Raw genomic sequence first — 14,424 nt, forward strand, 5'->3', positions numbered from 1 at the left:
TATTGGAATTAATTGAAGATCAATTTTTTTTCGAAGAATTTTGTAACTTATGAAAATAATTGAATTCTTGCGACGAATTTTATTAAATTTTTTTTAATAATTGAATTCTTTTTGGGATTTTTATTGAAATAGTAGATACTGAAAATAATTCAATCCCGCCAAATTTGTGAAATTAATTAAATTTTTACGAAGAATTTTATAAAAAAATTTTGAAAATAATTGAATTGTTACGAAGAATTTCATTAAAATTTTTGAAAATAAAATTAAATTCTTTTAAGAAATAAAAATAACAATGTATTGATAATAAGTAAATTCTAATAAACAAATTTATCAAAATTTTTTGAAAATAATTTAATTCTTTCGAGAAATTTTAATAAAATTTGTAAGAATTATTGCATTTTTCGAGAAATTTATTTAAAGTTGTATTAAAAGTAATTGAAATCCTGCGATGAGTTTTATTATAATTATGGAAATAATTGAATTCTTGCTAAGTACTTTATTAAATTTTTTTAAATAATTGAATTCTTGTGTAAATTTTATTATTTATGAAAATAATTGAATGTTTGCAAAGAATATAAAAAAAATTTATTTTAAATAATTGAAATCTTTTTGGGAAATTTTTATAAATTAAAATAATAGATATATTGAAAATAATTGAAAATTTTAACAATTCAAACATTTGAAAGAATTTTATTAAAATTTTTTCATTTCAATAACTTGTAAAAACAAGTAGTAAATACTAGGTTTTAGTTGATGAATACGAAGTTTAATAAGTAAATTTTGACAATTTACCTAATTATGGAGTCATTGTCCGAAATAAAGATTCATCTTCAAAAACATATAATAAAGGAAAAAAAACAATTAGTAGAGATTTAATAAAAAAAAAAACAAAGTTTGATAAAACACCAAGAACAATTTTATTCTAAATGTTTTTCTTTGACATTATATCATTTTGTCTGTAAAAAATATATGTATATTGGATGAAATATGTATAATATATTTTTTAAAATTTACACATCGTAGACAATGTTAAGATTATAGTAAAAATTATAAACTTGCCATTCATTCAATAAATTTACAAAAATTCAACTCCAACGAAGATCGAGCATTCAACATCCAACTTAAAATTTAATAATGGCACTTTAAAGGAAAAACCCTTGCAATGTTGAAATAGATAAAAAATATAATTTAATTATTAAAAAGTTAATTGAAATATAAACTACAGGATATTCGAATAAAAACAATCAAATTCATTTCGGTAAAGTAAATTATACTACTTTAAAAAGTTGTATTTAGAAAAATAATAAAATGCCATTAATAACTATATTCTTAGTGGAAATTCTTCACTGGTTAAATGTATTAAATATATTTTCTCTAGATAACTATTTCTTTTTCTTGTAAAACATTTTTTCTTCTCAGAATATTATAAAACAATATTTGAAAATCTTCACATTTGTCATTCATAAAAAGGACACTCACAAATTAATAATAAAACTTATTTCCAATCCTCGATAAAAAGTGAGAATTTGATTATTTACTTTTTTATTTATCACTCAACGATTAATTAAGCAATAAATTCAGGATGTATAGTAAAAGACAAAATGCAAAAAATGGAGGTAACATTATAAAAGAAAAAAGAAAAAAAAACTGTTCCCATAATTTGGCATGATTGACTGACAGTATTTTTGTCTCTGATAATTCAGTTAATTATTAATTTCAATCGAATAATTTTTCAAAAATAAATTCTCTTTAATTTAAAATAAATCAATTCTATCATAATTTAATTGCTTTCGATCATCAAAGAAAAAAGACTCCAAGGAAAAAACTATTAAATCTCCTAACTTAATATTGTTATTCGATAATGTGTAGAAATATTTCAGGTTCATTGGTAGCTTTACATAAGTACATACAGACATATAAAGACAAAGACATTTTTTCTATCGCAGTAAAAGGAAGGAATTTTTGTAAAAGAAAAATCCCTTCTCCCTCATTGTCACTTAAAACATTTATCTAACTGTTATTCTACTCTCTCCGATGAGACTAAATTTTAGTCTGTAACAGTTCGTCATTAAAAACAAAACAAAAAAGTTTCCAAAACTTTAAGACGTTAAATAGAAATAAAACTTTCTTCATAAACGATCAAAATTCAATATTACAAAAAAAAATCCAATAATTAAGAAAAAAAGAGAAAATCTGGAGAAAAAATTTAACAAAAATTACAAAAAAAAGTTTGTACAAATTGTCAAAGTTATTTTCTAATCTATAGATTATTCTATTCAAGAAATATTTTGGATTTTGTAATTCGCCCGTTTTTTCAAAACAAGTAAATTGCAATATAATGCAGATACTCCCTTAATCTCGAGAAAAAAAAAATTGTTAATTAATATAATCTCTTTTCATACGAGAATAAACTATGAACATTTCCCTCCTGCTGTGCGGACGATGATCTCTTTTCAAATTTCAATTCACCGCTGTACATCATTGATCTCAATGATGATATTGATTTAGCTCCAATATCCTGACATCCATGCTTTATTCCACATTGAAGATAAGGTATAAATTTAAAAACAGAACCTTTATCGACTATTGAACCGCTAACGCCCTGCGCGACCTTGAATTTATCCTGTTCATTGTGAAAATAACGATCCATCGCCGTGCCATTTGCGTCCTTTCTGTCCATTGCCTCAATTGATCCCATTCCCCGATACTTCTTCAATCGCACGCCATCACTGAAGAAATATTCACCAGGCGCCTCCGATGTTCCAGCAAGAAGTGAACCCATCATCACGGTACTTGCACCCAAACTCAAACCCTTGATAATATGACCAATCGATTGTATTCCACCGTCGGCAATCACGGGAACACCGAATTTTCTCGCGTACTCTGCGACTTTATAAACAGCCGTTGCCTGAGGACGTCCAACGGCCATCACCTCCTGAGTGATGCAAATTGATCCCGAGCCCATGCCAACTCTCAATCCATCGACACCGGCTTCAATCAAATTTTTCGCCTGTCTCGTTGTCACAACATTACCCCCAATCACTTGCAATTGTGGATATGTCGATTTAATGAATCGTATCATTGAAATTTGAAATTTCGAATTTCCTTGCGATGAATCGAGAACAATAACATCAACGCCGGCATTCGCCAATTGTTCAAGTCTCTCTTTGTCCTGTTCACGTGTACCAATAGCGGCGCCAACTAAAAGTTGCTTATTACTGTCTTTACTCGCATTCGGATAGCTGCGATTCTTCTTCAAATCGGTTCTTGCCATTAGAGAGATTAATTCACCTTTGTCATTGATAATTGGCAATTTTCCCTTTTTCGATTTTTCGAGAATCATATTTGCCTCGGGCAGTGAAACACCTGATTTTGCTGTCACAAGATTTTCGAGATTCGTCATCACCGACTCGAGTTTCATGTTATTTTGACTTATTGTCTCGAGAAAATCAATGTCACGCGATGTCACTATTCCAAGGAGTTTGCCGCCAATTTTTCCATTCTCAGTTATTGGCACACCGCAAAATCCATTTTGTGCCTTTACTTTCTTCACGTCGTTCACTGTGTGATTTGGCGAGAGCACCACTGGATCCCGAATAAAGCCGTGCTTGTATTTTTTCACCTAAGAACAAAAATTTTAATTGTTAAATTCAAATAAAAAAAAAATCAATAATCAGGGTTGCCACGTTTTTGCTCTTTTCAAATTCCCTGACTTTTACAGGTTATTAAAATAATTAAATTTCTTTAATAACTTTTAATAGAATTTTTAGGAATAATTGCATTTTTCGAAAAATTCGATTAAAATTGTAGTATTAAAAATAATTGAAATTCAGCATTGAGTTTCATTATTTATGAAAATAATTGAATCCCTGTAAAAAATGTTATTATTTATAAAAATAATTGAATAATATATAAAAATAATTTGTAAATAATTGAATTCCTGTGAAATTTTTATTATTTTATGAAAATAATTAAATGTTTGCGTAGAATTTTATTAAAATTTTTTTTAACTAATTGAATGCTTTTAGGAATTTTTATTAAAGTTGTAGATATTAAAAATCATTGAATTGAGGAAAGTTTTTGAAAACAATTAAAATTTTGTCAAGAATTTTACTACTTTTGAAAATAATTGGATTTCTGCAATCATTTGTAATTGCTTCAAAATTCAGTTTGTTTTGGTGTTTTTAACAAAAATACTTCTATAAAACTATTATATTTAATAATCAATTAAATATATATTAAAAAATTTAACTAATTTTGGAAGAATTTTAGTTTTAAAATTTTTTTTTAAATCTAAGTTTTTTTATATTTCTAATTAAATTCATTTAAAATTGAAATTTTAAAAAATTTACTATTATTTACTATTCATAAAAATAATTGAATTCTTCCAAAGAATGATATTATTTATAAGAATAATTGAATTGTTTCGAAGAATAATTGAAAATAATTAAATGTTTTGAAAGAGTTTTATTTAAAATTTGGAAAATAATTGAATTTTTAAATAAATTCAATTTCATATTCTGTAAAGTTTAAATATTGTCAAAAACAAATTTTTAAAAATAATCAAAGAAAGAATCAATATTTCTACAATCAATTTAATTTATTAACAAACTAGTGAGAAAAAAATATATATTTTCACTTACAAACTTTGTGGAAAGAATTGATCTCTGATTAAAGGTCTTCTTAAGGTGAAAAGCTTTTGAAAATCAATATTAAATCAGTTACGGATTGAAATAATTAAATTAGGTCATGGAAAATAAATCTGATATGAATTACAAACGTACAATTTTTTTTCATTTCACTATTTACTTTTTCATGTTGCGCATTTTATTTTTCAATTTATTTTTCTTTACGAATAAAAAACTGATTAATAAAGAAACTAAAAACAAATTTACTTGTATTAAATAAAAATTATTAGCTGTTTAATTTAATTTACCTATTTACTTTAATTTTAAAATAAAATTAGAAAATTAAATAAATATAAAATTAAAAAATTAAATTAAAAAAGAAAATTAAAAAATTAAATCTGAGAAAAGTAGAAATAAAAATATATTGGAAAAATAGAAACTTAAAATAAACAATTTAATTTGAATAATTACTGAAAATTCTATTTATTGAAATAAAAATAATTATTATTCGCTTGATTAAATTTACTTCGTTCACTTCAACGTAAAAATTAATTAAAAACTGAAATTCGAAAATAATATAATTAAAAAAATAAAATCTGAGAAAAATAGAAATATTCTAAAAATACTGAAAAAATAGAAACTTAAAATAAACAATATAATATAAATAATTATCGATAATTCTCAGATTGAAAATTAAAGGAAAAAAATGTAAAGTAACAAAAAATATAAACATTCGTAATTCATAACCTTAAAATCGAGTTATAATTCTCATTTTTGATTTAATGAAAAAATTTCTCGCTTTAAGACCTCAAAGTTTAATTCACCAATCAATGACTCTTTATAATTAGAAATAAAATATAAAAAAAAACAAATATTTACACAAGATAAATGTGACAAAGTTGTAAACGTTGTAAAAAAAAGATCAAATCTGCTCCAAAATGAATGTAACCTATGAAAAGTTTTATTTTTTAGATAAAAAAAGAAGAAAATAAAAGTTATACCTTGTGAACTTCATTGGCCTGATATTCAACTGTACAATTACTATGAATAATTCCAATTCCTCCACAAAGAGCAATTGCGATGGCCATATCGGATTCAGTGACAGTGTCCATCGGCGAGGATACCAATGGTGCTTTAAGGACAATGTCTCGGGTCAAATTTGTATGAAGATCCACTTCGTCAGCAGTGAAATCAATGTAGCCGGGAAGAATAATAAAATCATTATAAGTCAATCCTTCTCCGTTGGAAAATAATTGAGCTGCCGAAAGACCATCATCAGGAACCGGAACATCGGCTGGCCTTGCGTTACCAATAACATAGTCTGCCATTTTACAAAATTTTTCTACTCTAATTTAAGAAAAAAGTAATTTAACGAGTAGATTAAAATCAATTATTGATTATATTCAATATTTTTTCTTTGTGTATTTTGAGATTTTCTTTCTTTTCTATTATAGCACGTGGCAGACTTTTAAAGAAAATTGCTCCAATGTTTCTTCTGACACTTCACAGGACGAAATGACCGAGAGTAACGTGCGCGAAGTACCGCGAAGTTGACATTTTTAACAATGTTGCCAATCGTTAAACACTAGGCCCTCTACATTTTTCCAAAGTAATTAAAAGCAATTAAAATCCCTAAAATCCGTTGAAGACGTTGAAGGTCAATCCTAACTTTTAATTTTTACACCAAAGGAATTTAAATCAATTAAACGATTAACGAATATTATCTTTAAAATATTTATTCCCTTATTTTTAAAATAACAGAAAATACTCTATTCCAAAAAAAGAAATAGATTCAAACTTTTATTTCCTTATAATATTCTGGTAGTGGTATCAATGTTGGCGGGAAATAACGCCACGTTTTTTTTCGAAAATTTAAATCAATGTCAAAATTGTAATTTTATTATAAATATAATTATGACTAAAAAACAGTAATAACTCGAAATATCTATTTTTTGTAAATTTATTTATTACTCGATGTTATAAATTGTAAAAATCAATCGTTAATTATAAATTTATAATAAAGGAAAAATAGTAAAATGTTTAAAAATAATTTTTCAAAAAAGATTTCTTTAATTTATTTATATAAAAAAAACTGTCAGTGAATAATAAAAAAAAATTATTTCACTTATTGAATTTAAAAAATTTATAATTTTAATTATAAAATTATTCTGAATAATATTTTAATTATTTATTTAATTTTGATTAATGAAGTAATTAATTTTTTTGATTTTTTTAATAAATACGTAAATAAAAATTTAATTTCATCACGTTTATTAAAAATAAATTTAAAAAAAAAATGTAAATTGAATCTATTTTTAGATTCTGTAAATAAAGTATAAAAATGTATAATAAGATATCTTTCAAATAAAATATTATTATCTCTAAAGGTATAGAATTACAATACTATTTTTCTCTTTGAGAGATATTCATTGTTTATCGTTGGCAAAATAAAAATGTATACAATGTATTTTTATGCACTGAACTTTACGAGAGATTTTTTCAAGGAAACATGTTTTTAATTTACATTGAATTAAAAAGCAATAAAAAAATTAATTTTAAATGAAAAAAATAATATCTAATAATTAATTACTTTTAAGTAAAAAATTAATACCAAATAATTAATTTAAAATAATAAATTAATATCAAATAAAAATTTTTAAAATTATTTTTTAAATAATAAATATTTGATTTTATATTTTTCAAATGATAAATTAAGTAATGAAACTTTAATTACTTTTAAATAAAAAATAATAAATTTTTTATTTCATTGTTTTCAAATAATAAATTAAGTAATGAAAATTATTATTAAATTAATTCGAAAATAAAAATTTTAAATTAATCATTAAAATAATTTTTCTAAATTGATTTAAATTTGATCTCTAATTGTTATAATTAAATTTATTTCCATTGGTATTTTAATAAAATTATTCTTGTTCAATAAAAAAACGAAATTGTAATGATTGTAATTAAAAAAAAAGAGAAAGAAAATTGCCTTGTCACTGCTCGATTAATTAATAATTGATAAAAAAAACCTGTAAAATGTAAAAATTTGCTGTTTTAATTACAAATAACGGAAATACAAATACTTTGCAAATAATAACAAGAGTAAATCTGCGTCTAGCATAAAAATATCGAGTATAAGGGATATCAAATTAAAAATATTATTTCTATGAACGAAAGGGAAGAATGATGCCTATTATAAATTTAAACAATCCCGTTACACCTTTTACATGTGAGCTGAAAATCATAAAGAACTACAAACAGTTCAGTGTCATCTGAATCAATCAAATTTTTCTTAAAATTAAAAGAAAAATAAAAAAAAAGTTGTGCAAAATTTAAACAATAAATTATTTAAAATCAAGAAGATTAAATGAAATTAACAATTAAATATTACATATTTAGATTTTAATTTGATTTAGATTTAATTAATTTTAAATTAAAATAAATTTTAATTAATTTTAAATTAAAATAAATTTTAATTAATTTTAAATTAGTTACCTAGGGATTAATAAATCCGTTCAAATTGAAAATTAAGAATGTATTAAATTAAAATTAAGGAAATTAATTTAATTTACTATAAAAACACTTACCGGACGATAAAGTATTCTATTAACAAACTCTATAATTCCATTGAATGCTTCACGATAAGAGGACATTACATAATCGACAGCCAATTCAATGTAAGTCAAATCAGCGTACTCGTCGTAATCTTCATGGAAAATGTGGTCGTACAACATCGGAAGAAATATGATTATAAGGTACATTAGAACTCCAAAGAAGGCTGAAAAATAAATTAATATTTAATTTTTTTATTCACAAACTTAAGAAAAAGAAAATTATTTCTATTGTATATTAATCAAATAAATTATTAGTCATTAATGTAATAAAATAATAATTATGATAGTAATTGTAATAATTAATTAAAATAAAAATGAAAAATAATAATAAAATAATATTAATAACGAAGTGTAATTAATTAAAATTAAAAAGAAAAATTAAAAACAAAAATCAATAAAAATATAAATAATAATAATATTAAAAACGAATTGTAATTAATTATATGAATTCGACACTAAAAAGAAGTTGTCGACCTTATTAATTATTAATTAACTATTTAACTGCGTGATCGATGAATGAAATTCTCACCAATGGTTTTGAGTTTAATGAGTTTAATATCAACTTGTGATTTTTTCCGTCTATTGTCTGATCTCGAGGAAACACTGGATCCATCATTTGTTCTCATAGGCATCACGGATTCGACTTGATTAGCAAAAAAGTCATCTGCGCGTTCATTATCTTCTAACAATTTGACGCTATTCGCTGAAGGCCGTTTCGAAGACAAAATTTGTTGTGAATCCGAATCCCTGTGAAAAAAGCCATAAATTAGAGAAATTAAAAAAATAAATATAAATTCTATTTTGAATTCTAATTCAATATTCAATTCAATTAGGAAAAATATAAATATTTCATTTTGAATTCCAATTCAATTCAATTAAAAAAATATATAAATATAAATATTTCATTTTGAATTTCAATTTAATTCAGATAAATATAAATTTAATTTTGAATTCCAATTAATTTCAATTTAATTTAATTCAATTAGAAAAGTTAATAAATAAATTCTATTTTAAATTCCAATTCAATTGAATTCAAATTACAATTTCAAATAATTAAAACAAAAAAATTAAACAAATGATAATAAAAAAACAACAACAAAATATTAATGATAATAAATACCAAAAATTAATTAAACTAAATTTTTTTCAATTAAAAATATTTCACTTATAATTTTGAATCTGGAATACTTGAATTCTTATAAAGAAATTTATCCAAATTTTCCAAAATATTAAATTTCCTGCGAAGAATTTTATTAATTAGCAAAAGAATGAAAGTTTTTCAAAGTTTTTATTAAATTTTTTTCTTATAAAGAAATTTATTGGAATTTTTCAAAATTATTTATTATTTATTTATTATTATTATCGCAAACAAATTTTAAATTATGAGAATAATTAAAATCTTGTTAAGAATTTAATTAGAAATTTTCGAAAATAATTGAATTTTTGCGAGAAATTTAATTAAAATTGTATTGAAAATATTTCAATTCTCATAAACAATTTAATCAAAATTTTTCAAATTGCAAAAAATTTTTAAATTATGAGAATAATTAAAATCTTGTTAAGAATTTAATTAAAATTTTCGAAAATAATTGATTTTTTGCGAGGAATTTAATTAAAATAGTATTGAAAATATTTTAATTCTCATTAAGGATTTAATCAAAAATTCAAAAAAATATATAATTGAATGTTTGCGAAGAATTTTATTAAAATTTTATTAAAATTTAAAATTCTTTAACACAATTAAATTATTGCAAAAAAATGTTTAAATTATGAAAATAATTAAAATCTTATTATGAATTTCATTAAAATTTCCGAAAATAATTGAATTTTTGCGAGGAATTTAATTAAAATTGTATTGAAAATATTTGAATTCTCATAAAGAATTTAATCAAAATTTTTCAAATTAATTGAATTTATGCGAAGAATTTTATTAAAATTCTATATAACACAATTAAATTATTGCAAATTAATTTTAAATTATGAGAATAATGAAAATCTTGTTAAGAATTTAATTAAAATTTTTGAAAATAATTGAATTTTTACGAGGAATTTAATTAAAATATTGTTTTGAAAATATTTTAATTCTCATAAAGAATTTAATCAAAATTTTTCAAAATACATACATAATTGAATTTTTGCGAAGAATTTTATAAAAATTCTTCAACACAATTAAATAATTGCAAAAAAATTTTAAATTATGAAAGTAATTGAAATGTTAAGAATTTAATTAAAATTTTTGAAATGAAAATATTTTAAATCTCATAAAGAATTTAATCAAAATTTTCAAAATAATTTAATTCTTTTGAGAAATTTTATTGAAATTGTATTGCAAAAAATTGAATTCTTTTGAGAAATTCTTTTGAAATTGCATGAAAAATAATTGAATTCCTGCGAAGAATTTTATTAAAGTTTTTGAAAACAATAAATAATTCAAATTAATTAGTAAATTAGTTAATAATTAAATTTCTTTAATTTAAAATCTCAAATTATTCAAAAATTTAAATAAATATTTGAAAATAAAAACTAAAAACTTACAATTTTTCATTAATCATACTCGACAGCACGGAGCATCTCTTTAGCGTACGAATTTCCGGAGGACTTAATTCCGATTGTTCCTCATAAATTGTCAAATTCCCCCGTTTCTTATTAATTCCATCTTGATTAAAGCATTCCTCCTGAGAATTTTCATTCAATTTATTTTTATTCAATTTTCGATAATATTCCCAATAACTTTTACTGAGAAGCTTCTGTGTTTTATATGGTATTCTCTTTGGTTTTTCCGAAACAATATCAGTTTCTGTTCGCGGTGAATTCACTTCCTGATTATTCGAATCAATCGATTTTACATTATTCACATCTTGATAGAATTTTTGACTATTACTAGTAGTATTATTATTATTATTAAACTTTCCCATAAATCCCTCAGAATTTTGATAAATATCCAAAGAATGATTGTCCTTTTTTTGTAAACGTGGTGAAATATTTCTTCTCTCAAAATCACAGGATCTTATTCTTCGTTCGTCAATTAATTTCTTTGAATAACCATGACTTGATTTTCGTCTCGTTCGATGTTGTTCAGTCCAAAGAAATCCAAATTCCGAATCTGTCATTTCATCTTTTCCATGTGAACAATCACTTTTCTTCTTTGAATACGATGTTGCGCATCGACGTTGATTTTGAGAAATTACTGGCTCGGAATTACGGAAATTTTGCCAAACGCCGTGACTTAAATTTTGTTCGGATTTTATTTTACTCTTTAAATTTGGATTGTCAATGATGAATTTCCCCCGTTTCTCATCAAGATCGGAAAAATCGATTGACTGTCGATATTTATAAAAATCCCCATGCGTTTGAAAATAGTCAATTAATTCGTAATCTTTCGCTGAATTACTCTCCGAATTGTAATAATTCCGAAATTTCTTTTTTCTATTTAATTGCATCAACATTGCCTCGTTGTCTATTAATTCAGAATCAGTTGTCGCTGGAAAAAAACTTTCCTTATCGTCCATATTATGTTCCTTACAACGAATTCTATAATGCTCATCGTTTGACATTGATTCCGAGTAGTTTGATTCAATTTTCTCTAAACATTTTTCACAGGGGATTGTCGATTTGCTTTTTGATTTTGTCCTACAAAAACAAATTGCTTCATTCTTTTCTTCTATTGTCTTTCCGTTTGATGATTCATTTTTTTCCAATTTCTCCTTTGAATTACTCGTCAATTTCAGGGAAATACCTGTTTCAAAAGAATACAATATTAAAATAAATTGTAAAGAAAATTTAGTTTTGAAAAAATGGGGGGAAAAATTAATAGAAATATTTACCATCTGGAAGAAGATCAATAATTTTTTTTATTTCCGTTTCATTTCCCTTTGCTTTTCTTATTTCTTGACGAGTTTCTAAAGATTTATCTCCCTCCTCTTGAAATTCACAATTTGCTTTCGTCGTCGTTTCACGAATGTTTTTGTCAACTTCTTGGCTTACATTGTTTAAGAGGCATTTTTCATTTTGCTGATTCTCACAATTCAAAGTGAAACTGAGATCTTTTTCTATTTTTAATGCTTCCTTGTTAATGTCATTTTTCTCTTCCTTTATTTCTTCGTCTGCCTTTCTTGTCTCCCGTTGATTTTTTTTCTCACTGTTGAAGAAAATGCTTCGATAATAAAAATAAATTTAAGATAATTAAATAAGATTATTAGCATATTAAATAAAATTATTAGTATAATAATTAAAATTATTTGACATAAAAATAAGGAAATTAAAAAAAAAACTAAAAAAGAAAGAAAAAAGAAAAGATCAAATAAATAGAAAAGTAAATTAAAAAAATATTGTAGAAGACAAAATATACACGTTAATATCCTTCTCGAGTGTCGAGGGCAAATTTTCTTTTGTTTTCTCAAGATTCACTGGATTTGAAGAATCATTGACTAAATTCGTCGTTTCCATTGCAGTTTCCTGATTATTGTCATTTTTTATCGATTTTAATTGACTCTTGACGGAAGTGACTCTAAAAACAAAAGACAACGATGAATAGACAAAAATTATTCATTTTTTCGCTGAAGAAAAACAAACTTTTTGAAACGTGGATCGACACTTCCGGGTCTTCTTCTCAATGGCAATGGCATCGATTGACAACTATATCCCGAATTGTAAATTGACGACTCAACATTTTCCCTGGACGAAATTCCCTTCATCGATCTTGCAACAAAAATTACAAATTAATTAACAAAAAAAAATCTCCCCTTCTTAATAATTTCTTATTAATTTTATTTTTCCTTTTCTTTTCTTTTCGAGAATTTTATAACAACAAAATAAAGAACGATTTAAAACAATTAAAAAAGCAGAAAAGTTTTTAAAACGCAAAGTAAAAATAGACAAGTTGAATTAATTAAATAAAAAATTTTAATTTAGTAAATAAAAAATTTTAATTTAGTAAAAAAAAAATTTTGTTTCTGTATTAAAATTCGTCTTACACTGAATTTGGTGTTCTGACAATGGAATGACTTCTCCTTGGGGTTCCAGTTACTGTGACAACTCCTGATTGATCAATATCGCCGAAACTATCAGGTAATCGGCGTTGTGGAATTTTTGGCCACGATGGATCGGCAGGAATTCTAAAAAACAAAATAAATTTAAAACGAAAGGAAAAAAAGATTTTAAAAAATATCAAAAAACTTACCGCAAACTGCCAACATGGAATTTTCCATTTGTTACTAAATTTTCTCCACTCGACGCATATTTAAACGACGATAGAGAATTTATTCTACCATCACAGTGAGGTTCTTTTGGTAAACTTTTGAAATTTAATTTCTCATGACATGCCATGATTTCCCTTTGAGAACTGACATTTAATTCTGATTTTTAAAGAATTTAAAAAAGAAAACAATAAAAATTCTTCTCTTCTTCGTTAACAGAAATAAAATTGAAAAATAAAATCACATGTGTCAACTAAATTTTCTAAAAAAACCGTTTCTGTCATATTAATTCGATCGTCAACTGTTAAGAGATAAAAATTTTTAACACTTTGTTTTCATCTTTTTTTTTTCTTTAATCGTACTTTCTTTCTCTCTCTCTCTCTTCTCTCTCTTTATAAAGAAAGAGATAATTTATACATCGTGTACACATTTTCTTTTTAAAGCGCAATTATACAGAATATTTACATCAAATATACACCATTATAAAGGAACAGTTACATTCAATAACATGATTATAGTCTGTAAACTAGGATTTTATATTTCTTTTTTTTGCATAATTGTCTCGTTTTTTTTTTTTTTTTTTTTGCGCACCACATTCGTATTTATTATCACAATACCAAGCTAGCTTATTCTATTTCTGCTGTAGACCAAAAAATTACTCAATACTTTTTATAATAAAATGGGAAATGTTATATAAATATTTAGGAAGTATTTTCAATTAATTTTGGAATGAAAAAGTAGTCATTTTCAGAGACTTTTGAATATTATTTTCATTTGGAATTTTTTTAAATAAAAAATAGAATTTTTTCTTTGTATAGAAACAATTTTTTATTAACATTTAATTTATTTACTAATTCACTAATTTATTTTTACTTTTCACGAATTTTATTTTTACTTTTTATGAATTTTATTTTTACTTTCAAAACAAAATTGACTAAACAAAAAAAAAATGTTTATATCAAATATTCAAACGGATTGTTTTCA

The 14,424-nt window shown here is 23.5% G+C and overlaps 2 protein-coding genes across 5 annotated transcripts; both read right to left on the reverse strand.

Moving 5' to 3' along the window:
• Positions 1-893: 893 nt before the first annotated feature.
• On the reverse strand, positions 894-6,141 carry LOC122506856 (inosine-5'-monophosphate dehydrogenase). The gene is made up of 2 exons (XM_043619232.1): positions 5,630-6,141; positions 894-3,622 (listed from the first exon to the last, which is right to left on the reverse strand). Exons 1-2 carry the CDS (start codon positions 5,954-5,956, stop codon positions 2,381-2,383), a joined length of 1,569 nt encoding a protein of 522 aa, XP_043475167.1. The 5' UTR covers positions 5,957-6,141; the 3' UTR covers positions 894-2,380.
• LOC122506855 (myb-like protein X) lies at positions 6,089-14,262 on the reverse strand. Of its 4 annotated transcripts, none has more exons than XM_043619229.1 (8): positions 13,219-14,262; positions 12,818-12,943; positions 12,594-12,752; positions 12,070-12,383; positions 10,781-11,981; positions 8,775-8,992; positions 8,219-8,409; positions 6,089-6,222 (listed from the first exon to the last, which is right to left on the reverse strand). In XM_043619229.1, exons 2-8 carry the CDS (start codon positions 12,937-12,939, stop codon positions 6,214-6,216), a joined length of 2,214 nt encoding a protein of 737 aa, XP_043475164.1. In that variant the 5' UTR covers positions 12,940-12,943; positions 13,219-14,262; the 3' UTR covers positions 6,089-6,213. The 4 variants fall into 4 exon arrangements, with proteins under 4 accessions (XP_043475164.1, XP_043475163.1, XP_043475162.1 ...); XM_043619228.1 differs by lacking the exon at positions 6,089-6,222 and adding an exon at positions 7,629-7,865; XM_043619227.1 differs by lacking the exon at positions 6,089-6,222 and adding an exon at positions 7,629-7,882.
• Positions 14,263-14,424: the final 162 nt, after the last annotated feature.

Source organism: Leptopilina heterotoma, unplaced genomic scaffold (genome assembly GCF_015476425.1).
Source record: "Leptopilina heterotoma isolate Lh14 unplaced genomic scaffold, ASM1547642v1 Lhet_44, whole genome shotgun sequence".
NCBI classification, from domain to species: Eukaryota; Metazoa; Arthropoda; class Insecta; order Hymenoptera; family Figitidae; genus Leptopilina; species Leptopilina heterotoma.